The following is a 23,926-nucleotide window of genomic DNA, read 5'->3' on the forward strand; positions in this document are numbered from 1 at the left end:
TCACAGAATATTAAAATTGACTTTATTGGTTTTAATAAGGCAGCATTTTTACTCATCCACCCTATAGAATATATTCTTTTCACATCCATCATGAAACTCAGGATGTTAAGAATATTCTTCAATCCTTAAAAGATCTTAATCCTGAAGACAGGAGTATTTTGTTGCTATCCATGGGGTCTCACAGAGTCGGACATGACTGAAGCGACTTAGCAGCAGCAGCAGCGGCATAAGTCTCTTACAGACCACACGTAAACAAAACTCACAAAAATCTCTTTACACACTTTATCTGGCTATACTAGACTGAATAAAGTTCTCAAAATATGTTCCAATCATGACTCCCGAAGTTGTGAATGTTACCTTATGTGGCAAAAGTTTCTATGCAGATATGAGAAAAGATCTTGCGATATAAAGATTATCTTGGATTATCCAGGTGGACCTTAAATGCAATCACAAATGTTTTTATAAGAGGGAATTAGGAGGAAATTTTACTCCAGAAGAGAAGAAAGCAATAGGACCCTAGGGGCAGACATTGAGCAGTGAGGCCAGAAGCCAAGGAATGCCAGCAGCCACTAGAGCTAGACAAGATGAACAAATTCTCCTCTTTGACTTCCAGAGGGAACGTGGCCCTGCTGATACCTTGGCTTCAGTCCAGTGATACTGATGTCAGACTTCTGGCCTCCAGAATTGTGAAGGAATAAAACTATGCTGTTCTAAGCTATCAAGCGTGTGCTCTAAGTCACCTGCAACAGGAATTGAACACACTGACCTTCTGACAGGTATCCACTTGATTCCTCTCTTGGAGATTCTCAATGTATCAGCAATGATACTATCACTTCCTTGTCACCCAAACACCATGACTGTCTCTCCTTCTTTATAACCAACGTTTGATGGGGGGAGAGAAATAGAGTGAATTTATATCTTATCTCTTTCTTTTTGGGTGAATAAATCAAATTTTTAAAAATCTCCACAAGAGATAACTACATTATCATTTAAAAATGAAATCACCTCAGTTTGTATTCTTGTCCTTTCCTGGTGAGACTGCCAAAAATAAAGAAAGTATCTTAGCAACCTAAAGACAGTGGCGATAAAAGACATGCAGGAAAAGCACAGTGCTTTGGCCAAATCTGTAAAACAATTTCTTACATCGCTTTCTTTTTACCAAAACTTTAGGTTGGTAATACATTTATCACTATAATTTTATTTTTCATTGATATTCTTGATGGAAAAGTGATACGCTCTGTAGATGTAGAGGGTATAATAAAGTCATTTTTATGTCCTAAGACTCAAGAACCACACAATCTAATGTAGTACTTCTTTAAAGATTTCCCCCAACTTGATTTACATGGGCATTAATGTTCAAAAAACTCAAGCTGGCGACTTCAATAAAAAAGTAGATCCTGTATTTCCTTCAATAATTAACCAAAAGGGACATAAAACAAATATTTCTTTTGATGCCAGTATTCACTGTAAGATCTAGTTTGGGTCAGCTCAGTGAATATATCTATGTTTATATTTTTCTTCCTCAATTGTTAAGAGCACTTTCACTGCTATAAAGTAAATAGAAAGTAAACATTGTGGATTAGTCACAGTTTAACCAGAAAAACAGAAACCATTTCCAGTGTTCACAGTAGAAGGAATGGGAACTACACAGGTTCATGGGGAATGGTGAGGCTAAGAGTTAAACAGCCACTGTAATTAACCCTGGTGATGGGCAACAGCAGGAAGGTTTATCATTCTTTTTTTGTTATTGTTGTTATTTGAAAGTTAGTTTTTTTTTTTTAATTTTATTTTTAAACTTTACAAATTGTATTAGTTTTGCCAAATATCAAAATGAATCCGCCACAGGTATACATGTGTTCCCCATCCTGAAGCCTCCTCCCTCTTCCCTCCCTTATCATTCTTATACTGTAGGAACAATGGTAAAATGAGCAATACCTGGAACTGAAAGGTTTTGTTGTTGAATCACGCAAAGACACCAGGATTCTTGGCCCCCTGAGGAGAAGAATTCAATCCAGGGCCAGAGACGAGGCTTGATTGCTCAGAGCTTTTGTGTAATAAAGTTTTATTAAAGTATAAAGGAAATAGAGAAAGCTTCTGACATAGGCATCAGAAGGGGGCAGAAAGAGTACCCGCTTGCTAGTGTTAACAATGAGGTTATATAATCCAAAGAATGTCTGGAGGTTGTAAAGACCTCATCAGACCTACTCCCATAATTTACATTTTAAGATAACACTGTCCTCAGGCAAGATACATCCTTGTAAAGACCAGGTCTACTCCCATAATTAACATTTTAAGATAACAGAAGGTTTAATTCAAAGACTGTCCTTAGGCAGGATATATTATTGTTATATAATCCTAAGGAATGTGGAGAAAGAAAAAAAGTTTGTCCTTTCTTCCTCCTTGAGAATTCCAGACCCCTCTTTCCTTGGGGACCCCTAGACTCCTTATCAACCTGCCTAGGAACTGACTCTCTCAGAACTTTACATTGGAAACTTGAAGCTGCTCACCGTGGAAATGTCCACAGAATGGATACAAACGTCCACCACAGAAATGACAAATGCCACAACCTAGCCTTGGCTGATTGTTTTGCTGATGGTCTAGACTTAGAAAGTGATGGGGAAAGTGTGACTCATGGGGATCAGACCCCTCTCTCCTTGGGGACCCCTAGACTCCTTATCAGCCTGCCTAGGAAATGACTCTCTCAGAACCAAGAGGCCAGGATGACCCTGCGGAAACTGGGGTGGGTCTGGACACAGTAGGGGCTGGGGCCACAAAGGGGATAAAAGCAACTAGAGAAGCCATGCAAAGCTGAGAGGAGCAAGGGGTGGTCTTGATTTCTTTCGCATCCAAACCTACTTGTTACCCTGCCCTCCAGTCTTTCACCATGGACTTGAGCCTGCCTCCCCTTGACTTAATCCTACCAGAAGTCAGCTAGCACTGGAGCCTGGAAAAGTCACCTGCAGGGGATCACTTGCACCCCTGGAGCAGAAGGGAGAGGAGCGAACAGCACTGACGGCAATCAGGCCCAGCACAACTCTGGTAAAATGATTTTGTAACGTTAGATAGTGTAAAATATCATTTAATTCAACCCCTTCATTTTACAGAAAGGAAATGGGATCCAGGGAGATTAAATCATTTACCCAAATGCAAGCTTTTAAATTCCAGCACACAGTGTGCTTTTATTAGGATCTACTATTTACTATGAAACTGTCTTCTGTTTTACTGAAGCCACATGGTGAAGAGCTTGGTAGCTGGGCCAATTTCCTATTCATCCCTAGTATCTGATTCAGCACCCAGTGCACAGAAAACACTCAAGAAAATATTTACCAAGCTAATATAAATTAAAAGAGAAACCATAGCCCATCGGCCGATTTAAGGTGGCTTTAAATATTTTCCAATATGGGTTCCTGTGCAAGATAAACAAAAGAGACTGCCAAAGCCACATCTCTTATATGTTTTAAAGAAAGCACACATTCTCATTGGCCTGTGATGGTTTAAGCTCTCTATCATTCAAAACAAGGGCGAGGATATGATCTTCTCTGAACTACCAAATCGGCCTTTTATCTGAAACCAGTGATAAACAAGGATGTCAGCAATGAAAAACTGTATAGATTGCACAGGACAGAGATTTACAAATAAAAAAATAATAAACATTTATGTGGTCATGTGTGTGAGGCGTTGCCTTGAGTGTTTCCCCCACAGCCATGACCATGGAGTAGAACAGAAAATGTAGAGAAAAATATGTCCCAAGAGGGATATTTAAATAGCATGGTGGGTGGTGGGGGAGCTATGAGTAATTCTGCTGTTAGTAGTGGTTTGGAAACAAAAGAGACAAGTCTGCTAGAGATCTTCTGATTTCTTCTGTTACTGTTCCTCTTTAAAGCTAACGCTGGAAATAAGGAAGGAAGCGGGAGGTAAGCAGAGAGGAAGGAAAGAATAGAGAGAGGAGAGGAGGGGAGAGACCAAGGAAGGTAGACACGGGAGAGAATGCAAATTGAAAACCCATTTCCTGCCTTTGGCCAAACAGTAATAAACATATTTAAGAACTCATTTTGCTGGGAATCCAAGTTAGGTCAAATGAGTGAAACTCCAGCACTATCTAAAATATTAAACTTGTTTCCTTCTTTATTCATAAAAACATGCATTGAATCAACATACTAACACCCGACAGAAGTCAAAGAAACTACAGTTCAGTATTTAGGGAAAAAGAAAATACCATTTAATTTGAAGTGAAGAGAAATGGAAAGATGAGAGGATGGCTAAATAAAAAGGGTTTTCCTTGAAATTACAATTATTGGGGGATTTTTTTTTTTTTTTAGAAAGCATCCTAGGCATTGGAAGAGAATTTCTGATTCTCAGACCAGTCATCAGTCACCTACCACTGACTACTTATTTAGGGCTGAAAGGAAAGGAGATCAAACACATCAAACATGTAAGAAAGAAGAAGGAGAAGGAGAAAGTAGGGGAGGGGGAGGAACTAATCTGTTTCAACTGAATTATGGAAAGTAAAGTTCTGTTCAAAATTGTTACGAGTAGTCACATCAGGGATAGATGTAATGGTAGGTTTGCCCTTCTGTAAACAATTTTAAAATATTAAATTTTTTTTAATTTAGGATTTTTTTTCTAGGTTACTGAAATAAAATGAAATTGTAACTAGTTGATACATTAAATAAGTTTGTTTTCAACAACTGATGTTAGTGGATTTAGATCAGGAGAATATACGTAATGGATTTAAGCTGAAAAAAATTAATATCAGACCTCAAAGTAAGTGGAGTGGTGCTCAGTAGTATCTGACTCTGTGACCTCACGCACTGTAGCCCACCAGTCCCCTCTGCGTGGGATTTACCAGGCAAGAATTAAGTGGGCTGCCATTTCCTTCTCCAGGGGATCTTCTTGACCCAGGGATCATACTCAAGCCTCTTGCATTTCCTGCATTGGCAGGCGGATTCTTTACCATTGAGCCACTTGGAAAGCCCAAAGATGAGTAACTTAAGGCAATTTCAGCTACATCAAGGTTTTCCCTTTCTTTTCTTATTAATAAAACTACAATTAATTGTGTTACCCTGCAAATAAGTAAATAAACTAAGAAAAATCAGGAGAGGAAATTCAAAATGCATAAAACAGGATAAATTCTGTTTAAAATTTAAAATTTAAATTTAAAATTTAAAAAGTGATGTTCCTACTCTACTTGAGTGCTGGCCAAAAGATATCATTTTTTAGAAGAAAGGCAATATCAGAATTTAAACATTTTACAGTCTGTATTAGAAAGATATATCATCATCTATCTAGTATGCTTGCCCAAAATATTCTGTCTAAATATAATCATGAAGAAATAGTCAGGCAAATCCAAGTTAAGAACAATCTGTGAATGGAATAAGCTGGACTCTGTTAACATAAAAACATAAAGGAAATTACAAAGGCAGAGAAATTGTTCTTCCTCTCTTACATGCATAGGGTAGGACTGTACTTCCAAGGCCCTAGGGGTGGGTGGGGTCAGGTGGACTAATTCCAGCTGAAGATAGTGGTACTCTGGCTCACTCTGGGCCAGAGTATTTAACTTTAATGAGAAATCCACCATCATTTTCTCTTTTCTTCAGCACAGCAGATGAGGAATTTTCTAGGTAGTAGCTGCCCTATAAAATTAATTTCTGAATGATCACCATAGGTAAAGATTTCCTGCCTACCCGTGAAGGGTAGTATGAGCAAGCATGAACACTGGGACGAGCAAGAAATACACACTTGTTATGTAAGCACTGAGGTTTATGGATTTCTATTTTTTCTACCAGAGAATTAACTAGCCTATCCTGACAGATAAATTAATCAGATTATAGAATATACTTGTGAAAGATGTGTGCTTCAGTCATTTGGCACCTTATATAGCAAGGGAATGGCTGCTGCATGTATTGCTTAAATGTTTAACCCAAAACTTCTGGTTTAGATGAACTCCTGAGTTCATTGTTCATTAACATTATAAGCTGTATATTTGTATAACTGTCTTTCTGTAAGCAAGATATTTCTACAGTTCTTTATCAGTTCAGTGCAGTCGCTCAGTCATGTCTGACTGTTTGCGACCCCATGAATCGCAGCACGCCAGGCCTCCCTGTCCATCACCAACTCCCGGAGTTCACCCAGACTCACGTCCATCGAGTCAGTGATGCCATCCAGCCATCTCATCCTCTGTCCTCCCCTTCTCCTCCTGCCCCCAATCCCTCCCAGCATCAGAGTCTTTTCCAATGAGTCAGCTCTTCGCATGAGGTGGCCAAAGTACTGGAGTTTCAGCTTCAGCATCATTCCTTCCAAAGAACACCCAGGGCTGATCTCCTTTAGGATGGACTGGTTGTATCTCCTTACAGTCTAAGGGACTCTCAAGAGTCTTCTCCAACACCACAGTTCAAAAGCATCAATTCTTTGGTCCTCAGCTTTCTTCACAGTCCAACTCTCTCATCCATACATGACCACTGGAAAAACCATAGCCTTGACTAGATGGACCTTTGTTGGCAAAGTAATGTCTCTGCTTTTCAATATGTTATCTAGGTTGTTCTTTATAGAATTATACTAACATTATATAGATCATTCTTCATTTATCTTTAGAACTTCCCTGGCGGAAGGCTGAGACTTTGCTTCCCAATGCAAGGGATACGAGTTTGAGCCCTGGTCTGGGAGCAAAATACCTCCCACATTCCTCGGGGCCAAAATACCAAAACATTAAAATAAGAAAAGCAATACTGTAGTAAATTCAATAAAGATTTTTTTAAATGGTCCACTTTATTTATCTTTATTGGTTCTGAGCAACTGGAATAAGAAAGAGTTACTAGGAAAACACACAAATATAGCCTTTTGAAAGGAAAAGGAAAAGTTCTATTTTGTAGTAACATTAGTCCCTTTGCCAATTAAATGAAGATAAACTATTAAAATTTAATCTTAGGGAATCCAAGGACTAGAAGCTAATGGACAACACATGGCTAAAGAATACATTAGCTGAACTTTATTCCAGGAGTTGCCACCATTAACTGTGTGATTGTAGACAAATTACTCAACTATGCTGAATTTCTTTCATATATGTTCAAGTTTACTTCAGGCCAACCAGGCCTAAAAGAAAAATCAAACTCTTGTCAATCCTTATGCTTAAAGAATAAAATACCATATGTGGATGTTATTTATACCTCCACTTTTTTTCAAAAAGGATTTAAAGTAGATTCCATAGTATTTAACATGGGAAAAAACTCTCAAGTAAACCCATCTAGCTTAGTCTACAGACAGATTCTAAGAATACCAAAATTAGACATTATTTTTATCTCTAAATTTTCAAGGCAGTTGTTAAGAGCTGTGATTAAACTACCAAAGGAAGGAATCTTAGAGCAATAACGAATATTGACTACAAATTAAGCTGATGCTCACATATTCTGTCTGGTGATTTGAGAGCCCACTTCTCCTTGTACACTATAATTCAGTGGAAAAAAACAGCATACACAAAGCAAGTACTTCAGAATAAGGAAAATTCAGACTTAAAATGAGCTGTCGATGTAATGTGTCATGTTAGAGAGGAATAATGATTAAAATATGCCTTAAGGGCTAAGTACACTTTTTCTGTTAAAGAATACTACAAAGGAGAGGGCTTCAGGGAAAACAATTTCGTTAAAATGGCCAAATCAATGATGCTTACAGGAGTTTCCTGTTCTTGACATCTGAGTCTTATTATAATGCTCTATTTCCTGTATTTCTTTGCCTAAATAAAATCTTGCTTCAGGCAACTTTTTGTCTGAACTTCTATGTGTAAAACCAGGGACTTTTTATCAGATTATTTCTCACTGGCTACTTAATGATAACAAAGCAATGAAACAGACTGATGCCCTGGGTTTTGCAATGGATTGTCCCAGCCTATCAGTTAGTTACAGGCTTCCCTGGTGGTTCAGATGGTAAAGAGACTGCCTGCAAAGCGGGAGACCTGGTTTCGATCCCTGGGTCAGGAAGACCCCCTGGAGAAGGAAATGGCAACCCACTCCAGTATCCTTGCCTGGAAAATCCTATGTTCAGAGGAGCCTGGCAGTCTACAGTCCATGGGGTTGCAAAGAGTTGGACACGACTGAGCAACTTCACTATAACTATCACTAAATTGAGAATGAAGAAAATGTGGTTTTTAATCTTTGTTCTGATACAGCTATGTGGCCGTGATCAAATTGCCTGAAGATGATATTTGATAGGCAGAAGAGAATGTACAATTTCTTTTAACTTCTTGAGAATTAGTTTTAGCCTTCTCCTTTGATAACTTGCTCAGTGACTCATAAATACCAGAATATTATTTAAACTTGATACAATTCATTAAATGAGTGACATTTTCTGTATTCAGTTGTTATAAGCTCAACAAAAATTTATTGAGGGTCTTTTGAATTGTGGATACTGTGTCTGAGCAAACTATTTTAAATGATGTGCTTGTGCAAAATCCTTTCAGTCATGTCCGACTCTGTGCGACCCAATGGACTGTAGCCCACTAGGCTCCTCTGTCCATGGGATTCTCCAGGCAAGAATACTGGAGTGAGTTTTCACTCCCTTCTCCAGGGAATCTTCCTGATCCAGGGATTGAACCTGTGTCTCCTACATCTACTTCACAAAATAAGATATATGATGTTCAATTCATTAGCCATCAGTAAAATGCAAATCAAAAACAAAATGAGGTATCACTATATATATATCTAGTAGATTGTCTAATATTTTAAAGCTGCCTATATCAAGAATTGGGACGGATGTAGAGCAACTGGAACATTCATACACTGCTAATGGGAGAGAAAACTGTGCGTCAGTTATGAAGCTAAACACACACTTATCATGTTACCCCAAAATACTACTAAGTGTTCACCAAGAGAAAACAGCTGCCCATACAAAGACTTGTACATGAGTGTTTACAGTAGCTTTATTCATAACAGCTGAAAACTGGACACAAATATACAAGTAAACTGATAAACAAATTATGTTTTATCAATTAGTAGAATACTATTGAGCAGTAAAAAGGAATGAACTGATGATATACTCATTGACATGAATGAATCTCAAAATCATTATCCTAAGTTGGTGAAGCCAGACACAAATAAATATGTACAATATGATTTTATTTGCATGAAATTTTATAATGGAAAATCTAACCTATAGTGACAGAAAACAGACTGGGGTTGCCTGAGTTCAGGAGTGGAAGAGGATTGACTAAAAATGCACAAGGAAATTCACTGGAGTGATGGGAATATTCTATATCCTGATTGGCAAAATGGTTACAAGGACGTATGTCTTTTTCAAAACTCAGAGCATACACTTAAAATATGGACTGCCAGATTGCCAGGATCTTCTGAGGGAATAAACAATCCTTGGGGTAAAGTTACAGGAACTTCAATAGAGAGACCATTAGTAATATAAGAGGAATTTTCAGAACCCATGAAATCAACCTACAAGAGAAAGAGAAAGCTTTTATCATTTAAGTCTAAAGAGCAGAAGCCTGTTTAAAGGACACCAGTCATGAACTTGAAAGAGAAACATTTTTTAGACTCTCAAATGCCAGAGATACCAAAATCTGTTTGGCAAAATGAAGAGAATAAAGGGGTCAAAGAAGAAGCAGCCAAGTCTTCCCTCTGCCTCCTAGACCTCCAGTGCCCACCCATTTTCCTGGAAAACTTCAACTACTGAATCAAGACCATAAGAGTCTATTACCTATAATCATCATGGGAGCTGTTGCAAATACCATTTGGTAATGAGGGAACATTTTCCTACTGAATAAATTTTAAGGGGGAAAACAAGAAATAAAAATAAAGCTGTATTTTAATTAGTGTTTGCTATGCCAAGGTGATTTCAAAACAAACAAGGTAACCACCAACCATCCCCTGCCCCCAAACTCCTCTTCTCTGGCTCCAATCAGATTGCCTAGAAAATCTTGAAGCTTCCATCAGTTATAACAGACAATAGTGTCATTTTGCTAAAATGCAGATGCTGTTGTTCCTCTCTTTGAAATGTATGTAACTATTAAAAATTAAAATGGTAAAGAGAGAAACTTAATAAGACCTTATGGAAATGGTGTGCATGATTTAGGCTGCAAGTAACAGCTGACAGTGTTAACAGAGTTAGCCTTTTTTTGTTCCTCTGTGTACAAAATGTAAAGAAGGATCGAAGTTCTGCCCAGAGATAGTCAAGACTCGACATTACTACATCCAGACTGGAGTCTATCCTCTGAGAAGAGAGGGGAAGGACGAATGGATTGAGAGAATTGGTAGAGAGAAGAAATTGAAAACAAAAAAGGGAGAGGGGGCGGGAAAGGGTGGGTGGAATTCCCAGATTCCTGACGGAGACTCTATTGGGCTGGCTGGTAACACGAGAAAAGTTTAAAAATGTTTGTACCATCCTCTAGACCCCAAATACAACTCTTTAGAGATGCTGTGTAGCCAAATTGACTAATAGAAGTCTAGATGATCTGAAGTCCCCGTAATATTGATCCCTGGTCCTATGCCTCCTACCCTGAGGACTAGATCATTGAATTATGAATAATTTAACAACCAAACACCATGTTTGACTGTGAATATTTTTATTATAACTGGAATCAGTGAAGAGGTTGCCTCTCTCAAATCTTATCAGCAGACACAAAAAGATGTCAGTTGGCGACTTGTCATACACAAAAAGATGTCAGTTGGTGGCTTACCAGAAAAGTGGCTAGAGATCACATGAATCAACACAGAAACTTATCACAAACAGAATATGGCATGACAATAATTTCAGAGTTTGTTGTGTTTTACATTTCATTTTTTAATATTATTTTTAATCTTATCCTTACCCATAAATATGTGGGAAGTATATGAGACATAATAAAACAAGTACGCAAAGTCACATAATACTTAAAATCAAAAATTATTTCAAAAGGGATTTCTAAAAGGGAAATAGATCTTCTAACTAGGGTATGGAAAAATGAACAAACAAACAAATGTAGTTTTCCCTCTAGCTGAGTCAGGGAAGAGTTATGGTGCCTGATAACCACTGGGTTAGGTTCCAATCCTTCAACAAGTCCATGACCAGCTACTTTGGCTCCCCTGCCAAGAACTGGGGAAAACAGTTTGAGCTAAAGGTGAGCCTGAGCTATGGCCTGCACCATGATCAGCATAAATGGAAACACCACATAGTTCTCAGTTTCCTCCGGAACTTGTAATTCCCCAATTAGTGCAAAGTAGGGTTGGAGCTAGACCTTGATCATTAAAAGTAAGATAAAGATGCAGTTATGGCAATTCCCCAAAAGGGAAATAAAGCAAAAGTATACATGATTTATTTTCAGTTTCCCCATTTAATTTGTGAGGGGGAGGGGAGAAGGGGTACATTAAACTTATCAGATTGCTCTTATTTTTCCTTAGAACTGATTAATGGAGAAAATTTAGAGGTTTTCTAGCAGGACACACTCCATACCAAAAAACATTCTCTGATTTTTACATTAAATTTCAAAACATACACGCAGCCTTTTTTATGGTCTTCTTACTCTGGTTGATGCTTCTATTTCACATTTTCAATCATCAAGTCCATGGGTTCTTCCTTTTAGATAATTCACATTTTGGTTGCAGCATGTTTCACATTATTCAATTACTTTCTTTTTTCTACCTTTGTAGTGGGGACACTCAAGCCCAGGGCAGCATCACACATACAAAAATTCACTAAGGACTCTGCTGTCCTGTATTTCTCACAACATCTGGGTCAGGTCCCCACAAAGCAAGGTCGTGAGAACGACCGCCTTCTGTGTTGCTCTTTTTCTGGCCCTTAGGGAGATGTGGGTCCTTAAGTTGAAGAAGGTTGTAGTATTTATAACAAACATACAGAGATTCTTATCACTCCTGCCCGTACCATTTTAAAACTTTTTTATAACTGGCCTGAGTTCCTGCCTGGCTATGCAGTAAGAGATTACTTTGCTTACACTGACATTTTTCTAGAAAACCTCTGAAGACTCTCATATCCGCCTGCCAATGCAGGAGATGTGAGTTCGATCCCTGGGTCAGGAAGATGCCCTGGAGAAGGGAATGGCAACCCACTCCAGTATCCTCACCTGGAGAATCCCATGTACAGAGAAGCCTGGTGGGCTAGTCCATGGAGTCACAAAAGAGTTAGACATGACTTAGGGATTATTAGTGACTAAAGAACAATAATTAAGGAGATAGGTTGGAATAGTTGTGAGAAAAAAAACACAGCTGAGGAAAGGAAAATTAAAGCAAAATGAACTGAAATTAAAAACAAGTGCCTTAAAAAAAAAAAAAAAGATCAATTTTAAAAAATGTTTTGTTTCTTCTTGCTTTCACTTCATTTCCCCATATGGCTTTCAATATAGAGAAATCAGCCAGTAATGATATAATATGTGATTTTTAACTTTATGAAATACTCACATTGCTTCATGTTTTAAAAATATATTTTATATCTTAAGAAAGTGCATACCTTCTCTACTTTTTGTTTAGCAGTATATACATGGTAACTCCACCGTTAACAGGAGGAAAATATTTAGTAAAGATCAATATTGTGAGAGAAAGCTGCTCAGTCATGTCCAACTCTTTGCGACTCTGTGGACTATTCAGTCCATGGAATTCTCCAGGCCAGAATACTGGAGTGGGCAGCCTTTCCCTTCTCCAGGGGACCTTCCCAACCCAGGGATCAAACCCAGGTATTCCACGTTGCAGGCAGATTCTTTACCAGCTGACCCACCAGGGAAGCCCAAAGATCAAACTGAAAAGTAATGAAAAATAATAATAAAACAAATGAAAATCTGCTTTTATCTAGTTCCAAATACCCCTTTTTACTTTCTTATGCTATTTATTCCAATAATACATGTTTCCACCTTATTCTTTATATTGCCATAACCTAGCCTTATCTTATTTTTAATTGTAAATGTCCAACTCCAATTCTATCTTGCATCACAGAATTGGGAAATTACAAGTTCCAAAGGAAACTGAAAACTATGTGGTGTTTCCATGTATATTGATCATGGCTCAGGCCATGGCCCAGGTCCAACTTTAGCTCAAACTGTTTTCCTCAGCCCTATTCCCCAGTGCTTGGCAAGAAAGCCATAATAGCTGGTCCAATGGTCTGGCCATTGACTGGATAAGGGATTGGAAACTAAACCAAAGAGAACTCATCTCTGGGCTGGCAATTTGCCAGGAGGAGTTATGGTTCAAAAGGCTATGCTCAACGGAGGTGAAAATATTTAGCTGAACCTGGAAATATGCCAGGAAAATTGAGTGACTAACTGGTCAGCTGCAAGAGAGGAATGGATAGATCCACAGAAAAAAGCCAAAATTCCATGAAATAAAGATCATGATGGCCATAATAAACAGAAAGCAAACATCTGGGGCTATTTGGAACACAGCCAAGTTTTCTAGTCCTCAATCCACTGTGTAAATTCTTCTAATAACCACCTCTCATCATTCCTAAAGAAGTTCAAGTAAGTTTCTGTGACTTGCAAGCAAAGAACATCCAGCATCCTTTCTATCCTTCATCATCCCCCATAGCACATCATCATACATCTCTGCCTAGTGGTCATGCCCATGTTTAAATATTTCCTGTAGAAATTTACCACTTAAGTTAGCCCAGTATATTTCTTGGTAATTCGGTTATAAAGCCATTTCTTATACTGAGTAAACTTTTATTCCCCTGAATCTTACATTCTCCAGCTATCTAAAGTTTCATGGAACTATTCATCATTCTGATTACTCTCTTCTGAAAATGTGGCAGCATATTTTTCAGTTCCCCATATTGTGACTTTCAGAGCTGAAGACATCTGTCCATGTGTGGTATGACCAACACAGGGTGGCCTGGACTATCACTTTCCTTGTTCTGTGTAATATATCCCAAGTACTATTGGTTAAGATTATTTTCAATGACATTGTTGAATGATTTTAAATTTATTGTTAACCAACAGCACTAAAAACTTATTTTAATATGAGTTTCAGATAACTCACATATCCCCCTCCATGGACCTATGTAGTTGGTTTTCAGATCCAAGATTAGGATATTTATGAGTTAAATTTTATCTTTGCTAGACTAAAATTTTACCAGTTTCCAGTTTTCCAACAAATGTCCCTGACCACCTACCCCAGCCACTTATGATGATTTAATCCTTTCAGTCAGTTCAGTCACTCAGTCGTGTCCAACTCTTTGCGACCCCATGAATCGCAGCACTCCAGGCCTCCCTGTCCATCACCAACTCCCAGAGTTCACTCAGACTCACGTCCATCAAGTCAGTGATGCCATCCAGCTATCTCATCCTCTGTCGTCCCCTTCTCCTGCCCCCAATCCCTCCCAGCATCAGAGTCTTTTCCAATGAGTCAACTCTTCGCATGAGGTGGCTAAAGTACTAGAATTTCAGCTTTAGCATCATTCCTTCCAAAGAAATCCCAGGACTGATCTCCTTCAGAATGGACTGGTTGGATCTCCTTGCAGTCCAAGGGACTCTCAAGAGTCTTCTCCAATACCACAGTTCAAAAGCATCAATTCTTCAGCGCTCAGCCTTCTTCACAGTCCAACTCTCACATCCATACATGACCACTGGAAAAACCATAGCCTTGACTAGACGGACCTTTGTTGGCAAAGTAATGCCTCTGCTTTTGAATACGCTATCTAGGTTGGTCATAACTTTTCTTCCAAGGAGTAAGCGTCTTTTAATTTCATGGCTGCAGTCACCATCTGCAGTGATTTTGGAGCCCCAAAAATAAAGTCTGACACTGTTTCCACTGTTTCCCCATCTATTTCCCATGAAGTGATGGGACCGGATGCCATGATCTTCATTTTCTGAATGTTGAGCTTTAAGCCAACTTTTTCACTCTCCACTTTCACTTTTATCAAAAGGCTTTTTAGTTCCTCTTCACTTTCTGCCATAAGGGTGGTGTCATCTGCATATCTGAGGTTATTGATATTTCTCCCGGCAATCTTGATTCCAGCTGTGCTTCTTCCAGCCCAGCGTTTCTCATGATGTACTCTGCATAGAAGTTAAATAAGCAGGGTGACAATATACAGCCTTGTAGAAAATGTCTATTTCATTCACTTGGTGCCTCATTTATACCACTTAATCAAGTTATTTATTCTTTGGTGAAGGCTGACTTCAAGGTACAGAGTTGCTTTATCTAATTTTCTGTATCTAGCAAGTACTATCCTCAAAAACTTTAGTTGTAACTAATAATGATCATGAAATTAATATTTTGAGAATATCCAGTGGGTCTTATCATGTTTATCTGGTCAACACCTGTGGGCTTACATTTACGTGACAGAGAGGGCTTATGCATTGGAGACTTGTGCATTATTTCTCCTCATTATGGAGGATGAGTGTATAATTCTTTTGAAACATAAGTGGATAATTTTTACTTTCAACTGCTAGTATTATGGATATGCTTTGCATCTATTTAAAACATTTCTAGTGAACCTTTGTAAGACAGCACTTGTCACAGATGGCTGAAAGGGTCATTTGGCTTGTGTTTTCAGTTTTTTAAAATTCTCAGATTTAGACATCAGTTCTAAATGAAATTGTATCCACAGCAACAGAGATACACAAAGTGGTTAAATTATGTCACTCAATAAAGTTTAAAACACCACTTCACTTTCATGCATGAAGAATGAATGTATTTTAATATAACCTACTTCCCAGGTGGCTCAGTGGTAAAGAATCCACCTGCCAATGCAGGAGATGCAGGAGATGTGGGTTTGATCCCTGGGTTGGGAAGATCCCTTTGAGAAGGAAATGGCAAACCACCCCAGTATTCTTGCCTGGAAAATCCCATGGACAGAGGAGCCCTGCGGGCTGCAGTCCCTGGGGTCAAAAAGAGTCGGGCATGACAGAGCACATAGGAGCCTAATTATTGTATGAATCACAGAATGATAATGCACTGTATTTTGGAGTTAAAGGAAAAGCATTAATTTGTTAAACAGAAATATTTAAGACCACATCACAACTTTGTGTCACCCTGTCTCATAATTTATTTATATTTTCTGATATCCTGGTTGCATTAATAAATGGAGATGAGCCAGGCCTTTTTCAGTTTCACAGAGGCCCTCGAGGCAAATGAGCATCATAATCTCATTATTGAAATATTCTCCTGATGGCCCTTATTTCTGGCCACATTAAACTTATTCTCACTTAAGAGCAAGGCTTTTCACAAGCTGATTCCTCTCGAGACTGTTTCTTCCATTTGGTACATTTTTAATAAGAAGCAGTAATTGTACAAATCACTGTGCTAGGTTCAGTGAAGGAAAAACAATATCATCAGCAGAACAAAATAAATGTGATCCTTTCTCTCAAGGAGTTTATCATTCTCATAGTTAGGTCCACAATTACCAACAGCACAAAGTAAAGAACTAGGTATTGTAGTTTAGGAATAAACAAAATTACCTGAGATCAGAGAGAAGGGGGCGGAAATCAGATTGAGAGATTTGGGAAAAGTTCCATATTTGGCCAGCTCCATATACTATGGGCAATCCTGCCTCTGTCATACAGTTCTTTTTGGTCCCTTTGTTCCCACTTCCTGATTTTCACTCTATATGCCATTCTTGGTGAGAAAAAGTATTTCTGGCCCACATCATGGGGGAGAAGGCAGTGCCCCATAGCACTCTGTAGATTTTTTATCTAATGGTGTTCAAGCTAAGGAGGGATGGAAGACTTAAAAAGCATGGATTCTTGTTTATTCTTTAGTTAGTATAGCAAAGTGGGAGAAGGCAATGGCACCCCACTCCAGTACTCTTGCCTGGAAAATCCCATGGATGGAGGAGCCTGGTGGGCTGCAGTCCATGGGGTCGCTAAAAGTCAGACACGACTGAGCAACTTCCCTTTCACTTTTCACTTTCATGCATTGGAGAAGGAAATGGCAACCCACTCCAGTGTTCTTGCCTGGAGAATCCCAGGGACAGTGGAGCCTGGTGGGCTGCCATCTATGGGGTCGCACAGAGTCGGACACGACTGAAGTGACTTAGCCTCAGCAAGAATTATGTTAGAAAGCATCAAAACACACTAATTATGAAGTCATAATAACAAGGTACCACAAGAATATTCCTCAATAATGAGTAATATGGTGATCACAGAATAAAATTGTAAGAATTATTTTGGAAGATGATAAATCCTATTTTAAAAAGAACACATATTTTGTTTACTTAGCCAAAAGTATCTGAGCAGTCCTTCCAGACCTCTAAAGACTGAGTACCCCCATCTCTGGAAAGTTAAAAGGCAAGAAGAAAAGTTTATCTTGTTTTAGACCGCACATTAAGTCTCTACCAATGCTAGTAGAATTAACAATCTAATACTGTGGAAATCACTTTTATTAAAAAAAAAAAAAGCATCCATTTTTATTTTTTTTAAAAATTACTTGTCTTCTAGACTCCTTTCCAAAATTGAGGAAAATGTAACTTCCTAGAGATGAGGGTTGAAAATTACTGTCTTTAGTCACAACAAAACCTGAACCTTAATGCCAGAAAGAAATCAGGTTAGCATCAGGAAGAGCTTTGTAAGTTCAGATTTCTGCCAAGATAAAGCATTCTCTGATTATTTCTAAGAGAACTAGGTGCTCTTAGAGGTCAGTGCTGCAGTGCATGGGGTTGCAAAGAGTTGTATACAAATGAGCAACTGAACAATAACAAGAAGTCTGGACTGTAACCAAATAATAAAGAAAAGTAACAATTCTACATGAGCATAGTATACTATTTACATAATTATACAATCTGATAAAAAACTCAAATTTAGGCTTTCTACATTCCTGAAAGTCTGACACCCACGGCCTTTATCTGGGGCTAAGAGAGACTCAAAAAACTGTCTACATGCATGTGAATATGCACTTTTCCTCTACATCAAATACTGTCTAATCTGAGTAAACTGTAGGGTCCTAAAACACTAACTGCGTTTACCTCTGCATGGAGGGATTTCAAGTGATTTTGTTCTATTCTTTCTTCTTCAGGTTTTTTCACTGATAATATAGTATTTTTTAAATTAAACAAATAATACTTTTGAAATGAATAAAAAGAGGTTGTAGGAAATATCATTAAAATAGTATAAAGAAATTTCAGTTTCCAGTCCAGCATATGAGAAGCTGGAATATGCCACTTCATCTTAAAAAGAAAAAAATAACCAAATTGAAAAATCAACAATTTTTCTGAGAACCATCAGAGAAGTGATGTCACAGAGCAAACCACTGTCCCTGAAATGAGACAGACCAATATACAGGGAATCACAAAAGTCCATGGGAACCAGTGCCAGGAAGGGAAATCTGAGCTATAACTGATGCATTTCTGAAGGATTAGCATCTGAGAGATAAAAATTCCAAAGGACCCCAATCATCAGGGGCCCCCACACTTTTGTGAATTTTACCTCCAGAAGCTCAACCAAGTTCTCATAATAAATACTGGAGAAAAATCTCCTCTTGCTTCTTGCAGGAGGAGGGAGAAAGAATCACTCCAGAGCATTAAACACTCCAAGCATCTTCTTTGCAAGGTCTGCTGTCAAGATAAACTGTTTAACCAAAGCCTAAAGTGCTAGGGTTTTAATAGAGCTTAACTGACCTGAGGGAAGAAAATACCTATTTCCAGCCTACTATAACCACCAACTTTCCCCTAAGGAGGAGGGAAGTACTAAGAAGTGCATGTGGAGTTCCCAATCCAGAGGTATAGGCTTACTAAAAGACTGAGACCTACTCATAGGAGCACAGAATGCTTCACCTCCCCCATCTTCACCATCACGTTATTAAATGTCTATTTACAAGAGTTCCTTTTACCCAGTACATCATGTCCAGCTATCAAAAACAACTGTAAAACATACTAATGAGTAAAAAATAGTCTGAAGAAACAGAGCAAGTATTAGAACCAGATTCCAATATGGGAGGAATGTTGGAATTATCAGATCAGGAATTTTAAAACCACAATTAAGATGCTAACTATTCCAATGGATAAAGTAGACAACGTGCAAGTACAGATAGGCAAGCAGACAGACGGGAATTCTAAGACAGAACCAAAATAAAATGTAACAGAAATGAAGAATGCCTTGATGGGCTTATTTGTAGATCAGATGTGGCTGAAGAGTCTCTGAGTTTGAGAATATCTAAAGAAAAACCTCCAAAATTAAAAAAAATAATAAAATTTTAAAAAGACTGAAAAAATACTTCATCCCAGAATAGAATACTCCAAAAAAGTGGGACAACTATAACAGGTGTAACACATGCACAATAGTAATAACAGAAGGAGAAGAAGAGGAATAGAAGAAATGTTTGTAAAAACAATGACTGAAAATTTCCCCAAAGTTAATATCAGACACCAAATCACAGAAACAGGAAGCTCAGAGAACACCAAAGAGGATGAATGCAAAAAACTACTGCACGTAACAAATATCATTTTCAAACTACAGAAAATCAAAGATAAAGAAAAAAATTCTGAAAAAAAATGGAAGGGGGGAAAAACACCTGGCCTATAGAGGAAAAAAGTAAGAATATACCCAACTTCTCCTCAGAGACAATGCAGTCAAGAAGAAAGTGAAGCGAAACCTTTAAAGTGCTGAGAGAAGAAAACCTAACCTAGAATTCGGCACCCTGTAAAAATATCCTTCAAAAGTGAAGGAAAAATAAAGATTCTCAGACAAACAAAAATGGAGGGATTCTCGAGCAGACCTGCCTGGAGAAGCTTTTAAAAATTAGTTTTTTAGGGAGAAGAAATATGATATGTCGGAAACTTGGATCTGCAGAAATAAGAGAGGAGCACTGCAGAAGTGAATACTTTTATTTTTTATTCTTAATGGATCTAACAGATGACAGTTTGTTCAAAATACTAATAGCAACGATGTATTCAATCATATATGCTAATCTGTGTCCTATTAGAATGGCCAAAATGTAGAACACAGACAATTCCAAGTACTTACAGGAACTCTCATTCACTCATTGTACTTGGAGAATACTCAATATGGTCAGGATATTGTTAACTTTGTCATAGAGTGTTGGATTCAATTTACTAATACTTTATTCAGGATTTTGAATATATATTTTTTAGTGAAAAGGCTGTAATTTTCTTTCTCTTAACGTGTTTACACCCAAATTAGGATTACTAATTCTGAATATCTCAAAACTGAAAATGTTGCATTAAAAAAAACCCCACAATTTTAAAAGAAAAAAACTGGGACAAGATACGTGCAAAATACTGTTGGCATCCCAGATATATAAATAACTCTCACAATAAGAAAAAGACTAACAACCAAAATCAAACGGGCAAAGAATTAAAAAATGAGATTAACAGAGGACAACCAAAATATTTAATTATATTCATAAAACATTATACAAAGATCCACATCACTATATATTGTTAATACAAATCTATACAATAATTACATACCATTTTAAAACTCACAAGAACATCAAAAATTTAAAAAGAAACTAAGTCCTGGTGTTAACAATGCAGAACAGGAATTCCATCTCTGCTGGTGGAAGTGTAATTGGGGCTATCAGTTTCTAGAGCCGTTTGGAAATATTTAGTGAAGTTAAATATATGCAAGAACTACTTCCTAACAACTCTACTTCTAGAAAAATGGTCATTTAATATGCTCCACAAGAGTGCAAAATTAGAAATAATCTTAAGGGCTTCCCTGGTGACAAGATGATAATGAATCCACCTGCAATGTGGGAGACCTGGGTTCGATCCTTGGGTTGGGATGACCCCTGGAGGGGGGGCATAGCAACCCCCTCCAGTATTTTTGCCTGGAGAATCCCTACAGACAGAGGAGCCTGGTGGGCCACAGGCCATAGGGCCACAAAGAGACGGACACAACTGAGTGAATAAGTACTCAGCACAGGAGGATGGCTAACTGAACTGCTGCTGCTAAGTCACTTCAGTCGTGTCCGACTCTGTGCGACCCCATAGATGGCGGCCCACCAGGCTCCCCCGTCCCTGGGATTCTCCAGGCAAGAACACTGGAGTGGTTGCCATTTCCTTCTCCAATGCATGACAGTGAAAACTGAAAGTGAACTCGTTCAGTCGTGTCTGACTCTTAGCAACCCCATGGACTACAGCCCACCAGGCTCCTCTGTCCATAGGATTTTCCAGGCAAGAGTACTGGAGTGGGGTGCCATTGCCTTCTCCGAACTGAACTAGTGAGATAGATAAAATGAATATGCTGTATCTACATATAACATAATAATATTGGAAACAGTATACTGGGTAGACAAACAATAATGCTAACAGGAAAACAGTGCAGTTTGGGACCATCTTTATAAATCTTGAAAATATGCATATCGTTATATATTGTTTGGGCTTCCCTGGTGGCTCAGCTGGTAAAGAATCTGCCCGCAATGCGAGAGACCTGGGTTCAATTCCTGGGTTGGGAAGATCGCCTGGAGAAGGGAAAGGCTAACCACTACAGTATTCTGGCCAGGAGAATTCCATGGACTATATAGTCCATGGTGTCGCAGAGTCAGACACAACTGAGTGACCTTCACTTCACTTCATATAGTGTTTACGGCTGCAAATGAATGAATTAAAATATAAAGCATGGCTACAAAAGATGCACACAAGCTTCATGAATTAGTTGAGTCTAGCAATGAAGCGAAAGGAATGGGGAAGGGCAAAGGGATGTCTATTGTGGCATTAAATGCTTATTTTTGCAATGTGAAAAAATATGACAAAATACTAACTCTTGTTACTTTGACAGTGGAGAATATATGAAGTTTATAATTCTCTTTAGGTTTTTCTACGTTTTTAAAATGTTTCATAGTTTTACATAAATATTTATGAAAAAGAACCTCTTTAATTATTTGATAAGTAGATGTTATATTACCATTCTTACAGTCCCTGAAACTGTTCTCTAGCTATTCTCTTTGTGATTGAATATTCTCTGGGCCTGTTTCCTCATCTTAGGGTAACAGGGGTGAACAGAGGGTCATTTAAGATTCTTTGTGGCTCAGATACTCCAAGTGCCTTTTCTTTCCCATCCCCTGACACTCCTCCTTACCCCCTTTTATGGTTCAGTAACTGACTCCACTATCCTTCCATCTTCCTTTACTTAAGTCATCTATTCTGAAAAGTTACCCAGCGACATCTGACAAAAGCATTCTTAGTAAACAAGTTTGCTAAAACTTTAGAAAAGTTTTTTGTGTATTTTCCATTTAAAACTCTTAGCTTTTCATGGCTTATCTCTGACCTAAAAGAAGTAGAGGGAGCAGGAGAAGGTGGCAATAGAAAAGAGGCTCCGTAAGTGCCTTCTTACCTGGGTATCAGATTCCAGCCAAGGGGCAGCTAATTTGGGAATGGACTAGAATGAGGCCATCTTAACTCTTTGTGCCATCTGGGCAGGTCAGCGTGGGCACAATAAACTGTACTTTGTAACTGGAGGTTGAGTGGGAGGGTTAAAAAAAAGAAGAGGGAGGGGCGAAATACGGCGAGAGAGGGCCACCTTCTTTCAGAAACAAACACCCTGTAGCATCTCCGCCTCAGCAGGAAGGTGCGTTTGTCTGGGCAAACCCGGAGGGGAAAGCGCCTCGCCTGCAGCGGCCAAGTGAGTTGGGCCGGCAGCCCGCGGGGAGGTGGGGCGAATTGCTTCCGCAGAGCCTCAACCCGGCTCTCTCCCGGCGCCCTGACGCCGGGCTCGGAGGTCGCGGAGGAGTCGAGGACCCGCGCCCGCGAACCTTCCACCCGCGGAAGACCCGGGTGCAGCCATGGGCTACCCCGGGCAGAGGCCCGTCATCCCGCCGCAGGTAAAACTGGAGATGGGACAGGTTCTGAAGGCAGGACCGTTCAAGTTTCCTTCACCTGCAGGAGTTCAGCTGCCTTTACCTGCAGGAGTTCAGCTGCCTTCACCTGGGGTCTTGATTTAGCACCAAGATTGAGGGCAGGAATAGAAGGGAGCGGAAGAGGATGAGATGATTAGATAACATCACCTACTCAATGGACGTTAAGTTTGAGCAAACTGGGAGATAGTGGAGGGCAGGGAAGCCTGGCGTGCTGCTGTCCATGGGATGGCAGAGTCAGACACGACAGCGACTGAACAAGGTTCTCCAGGAGAAAAAAATTTGCCTTAATCTTTTTTTTTTTTTTTTGGTCAGGCACTTTTCAATATAACCCCTTTCGTTTCACACACACACACAAAAATCACATTTGCTCCCTGGGAGATCCTGTACTCTAGGAGTTCATGCAGCAGTCCATGAACTTGGCACAGCTGTAATCAGCACATTTTAGGATGGAGTGTGTTCAGAAGCTCTGCATTACTAGATATTATTGTTACTTTTTATTATTATCTTCATCTTCTTACCGTTATTGACATCACTTGTTATTATTACTAATATCGTGTTAGTCTCCTACATTGCGTATTTATTTTAGAATGTTCAAAATTTTTGATCTAAGTCTTTATTCAATCGCATTTTTATATACTGAAATAGAGCCATCGAGATGACAGAGAAACCCTGGTTTCTGAACATAAGCACAAAGGGAAAACTTGTCGTCAGTCTGCTGCCGTTTTTAATGTTGTCAACTCAATTATAGGGTCTGGTATAATAGGTAAGTGTTTTTTTGTTTTGTTTTGTTTTTTTAATTTTTCAATGAAAAGGCCAAATTTAAGACATTTATTATGTTGCTAGTATTCATAGATTATTTTTAAAGGAAAAAAATTTAAATTATAAAATTGGTAATTTTTTTTTTCGTAAAAGCCTTCCTGTTTTCCGGTGTGCACACCATCAGTCTTTTATACTAAAGATGGGGTGGCAATTCACACACTGTTTCTACATTTGAGAGTATCCTCCGTGTGTGGTAGATTAAGGTGAAGCTGCAGATGGAAGATAACTAAAAAAATTTTTTCATGGGCTGTATATCAGTTGATAATGTTACCAAGTTTACTTTTTTCCCTGTTTCTGGAATGTCTACTGTTACTTGAATCATCTTTCTATAACCTTTTGGAGGTGTAAAACCTCCAGATATTTGAATATATTGCAGATAC

The 23,926-nt window shown here is 38.7% G+C and overlaps 1 protein-coding gene across 4 annotated transcripts in view; it reads left to right on the forward strand.

The window, feature by feature from the left end:
• Positions 1–22,377: 22,377 nt before the first annotated feature.
• SLC38A11 (solute carrier family 38 member 11) overlaps positions 22,378–23,926 on the forward strand; it is a 60,108-nt gene continuing 58,559 nt past the window's right edge. For 2 of the 4 annotated variants that reach the window (XM_070804021.1, XM_019971732.2), the window contains exons 1-2: positions 22,380–22,691; positions 23,373–23,490. In XM_070804021.1, the coding sequence (XP_070660122.1) occupies positions 22,653–22,691; positions 23,373–23,490 (157 nt within the window). In that variant the 5' untranslated portion in view covers positions 22,380–22,652. Of the gene's footprint in view, positions 22,692–23,372; positions 23,491–23,926 lie in introns of all 4 variants that reach the window. The other 2 variants (XM_070804013.1, XM_070804025.1) reach the window with 2 other exon arrangements.

Source organism: Bos indicus, chromosome 2 (genome assembly GCF_029378745.1).
Source record: "Bos indicus isolate NIAB-ARS_2022 breed Sahiwal x Tharparkar chromosome 2, NIAB-ARS_B.indTharparkar_mat_pri_1.0, whole genome shotgun sequence".
Classification (NCBI taxonomy): Eukaryota; Metazoa; Chordata; class Mammalia; order Artiodactyla; family Bovidae; genus Bos; species Bos indicus.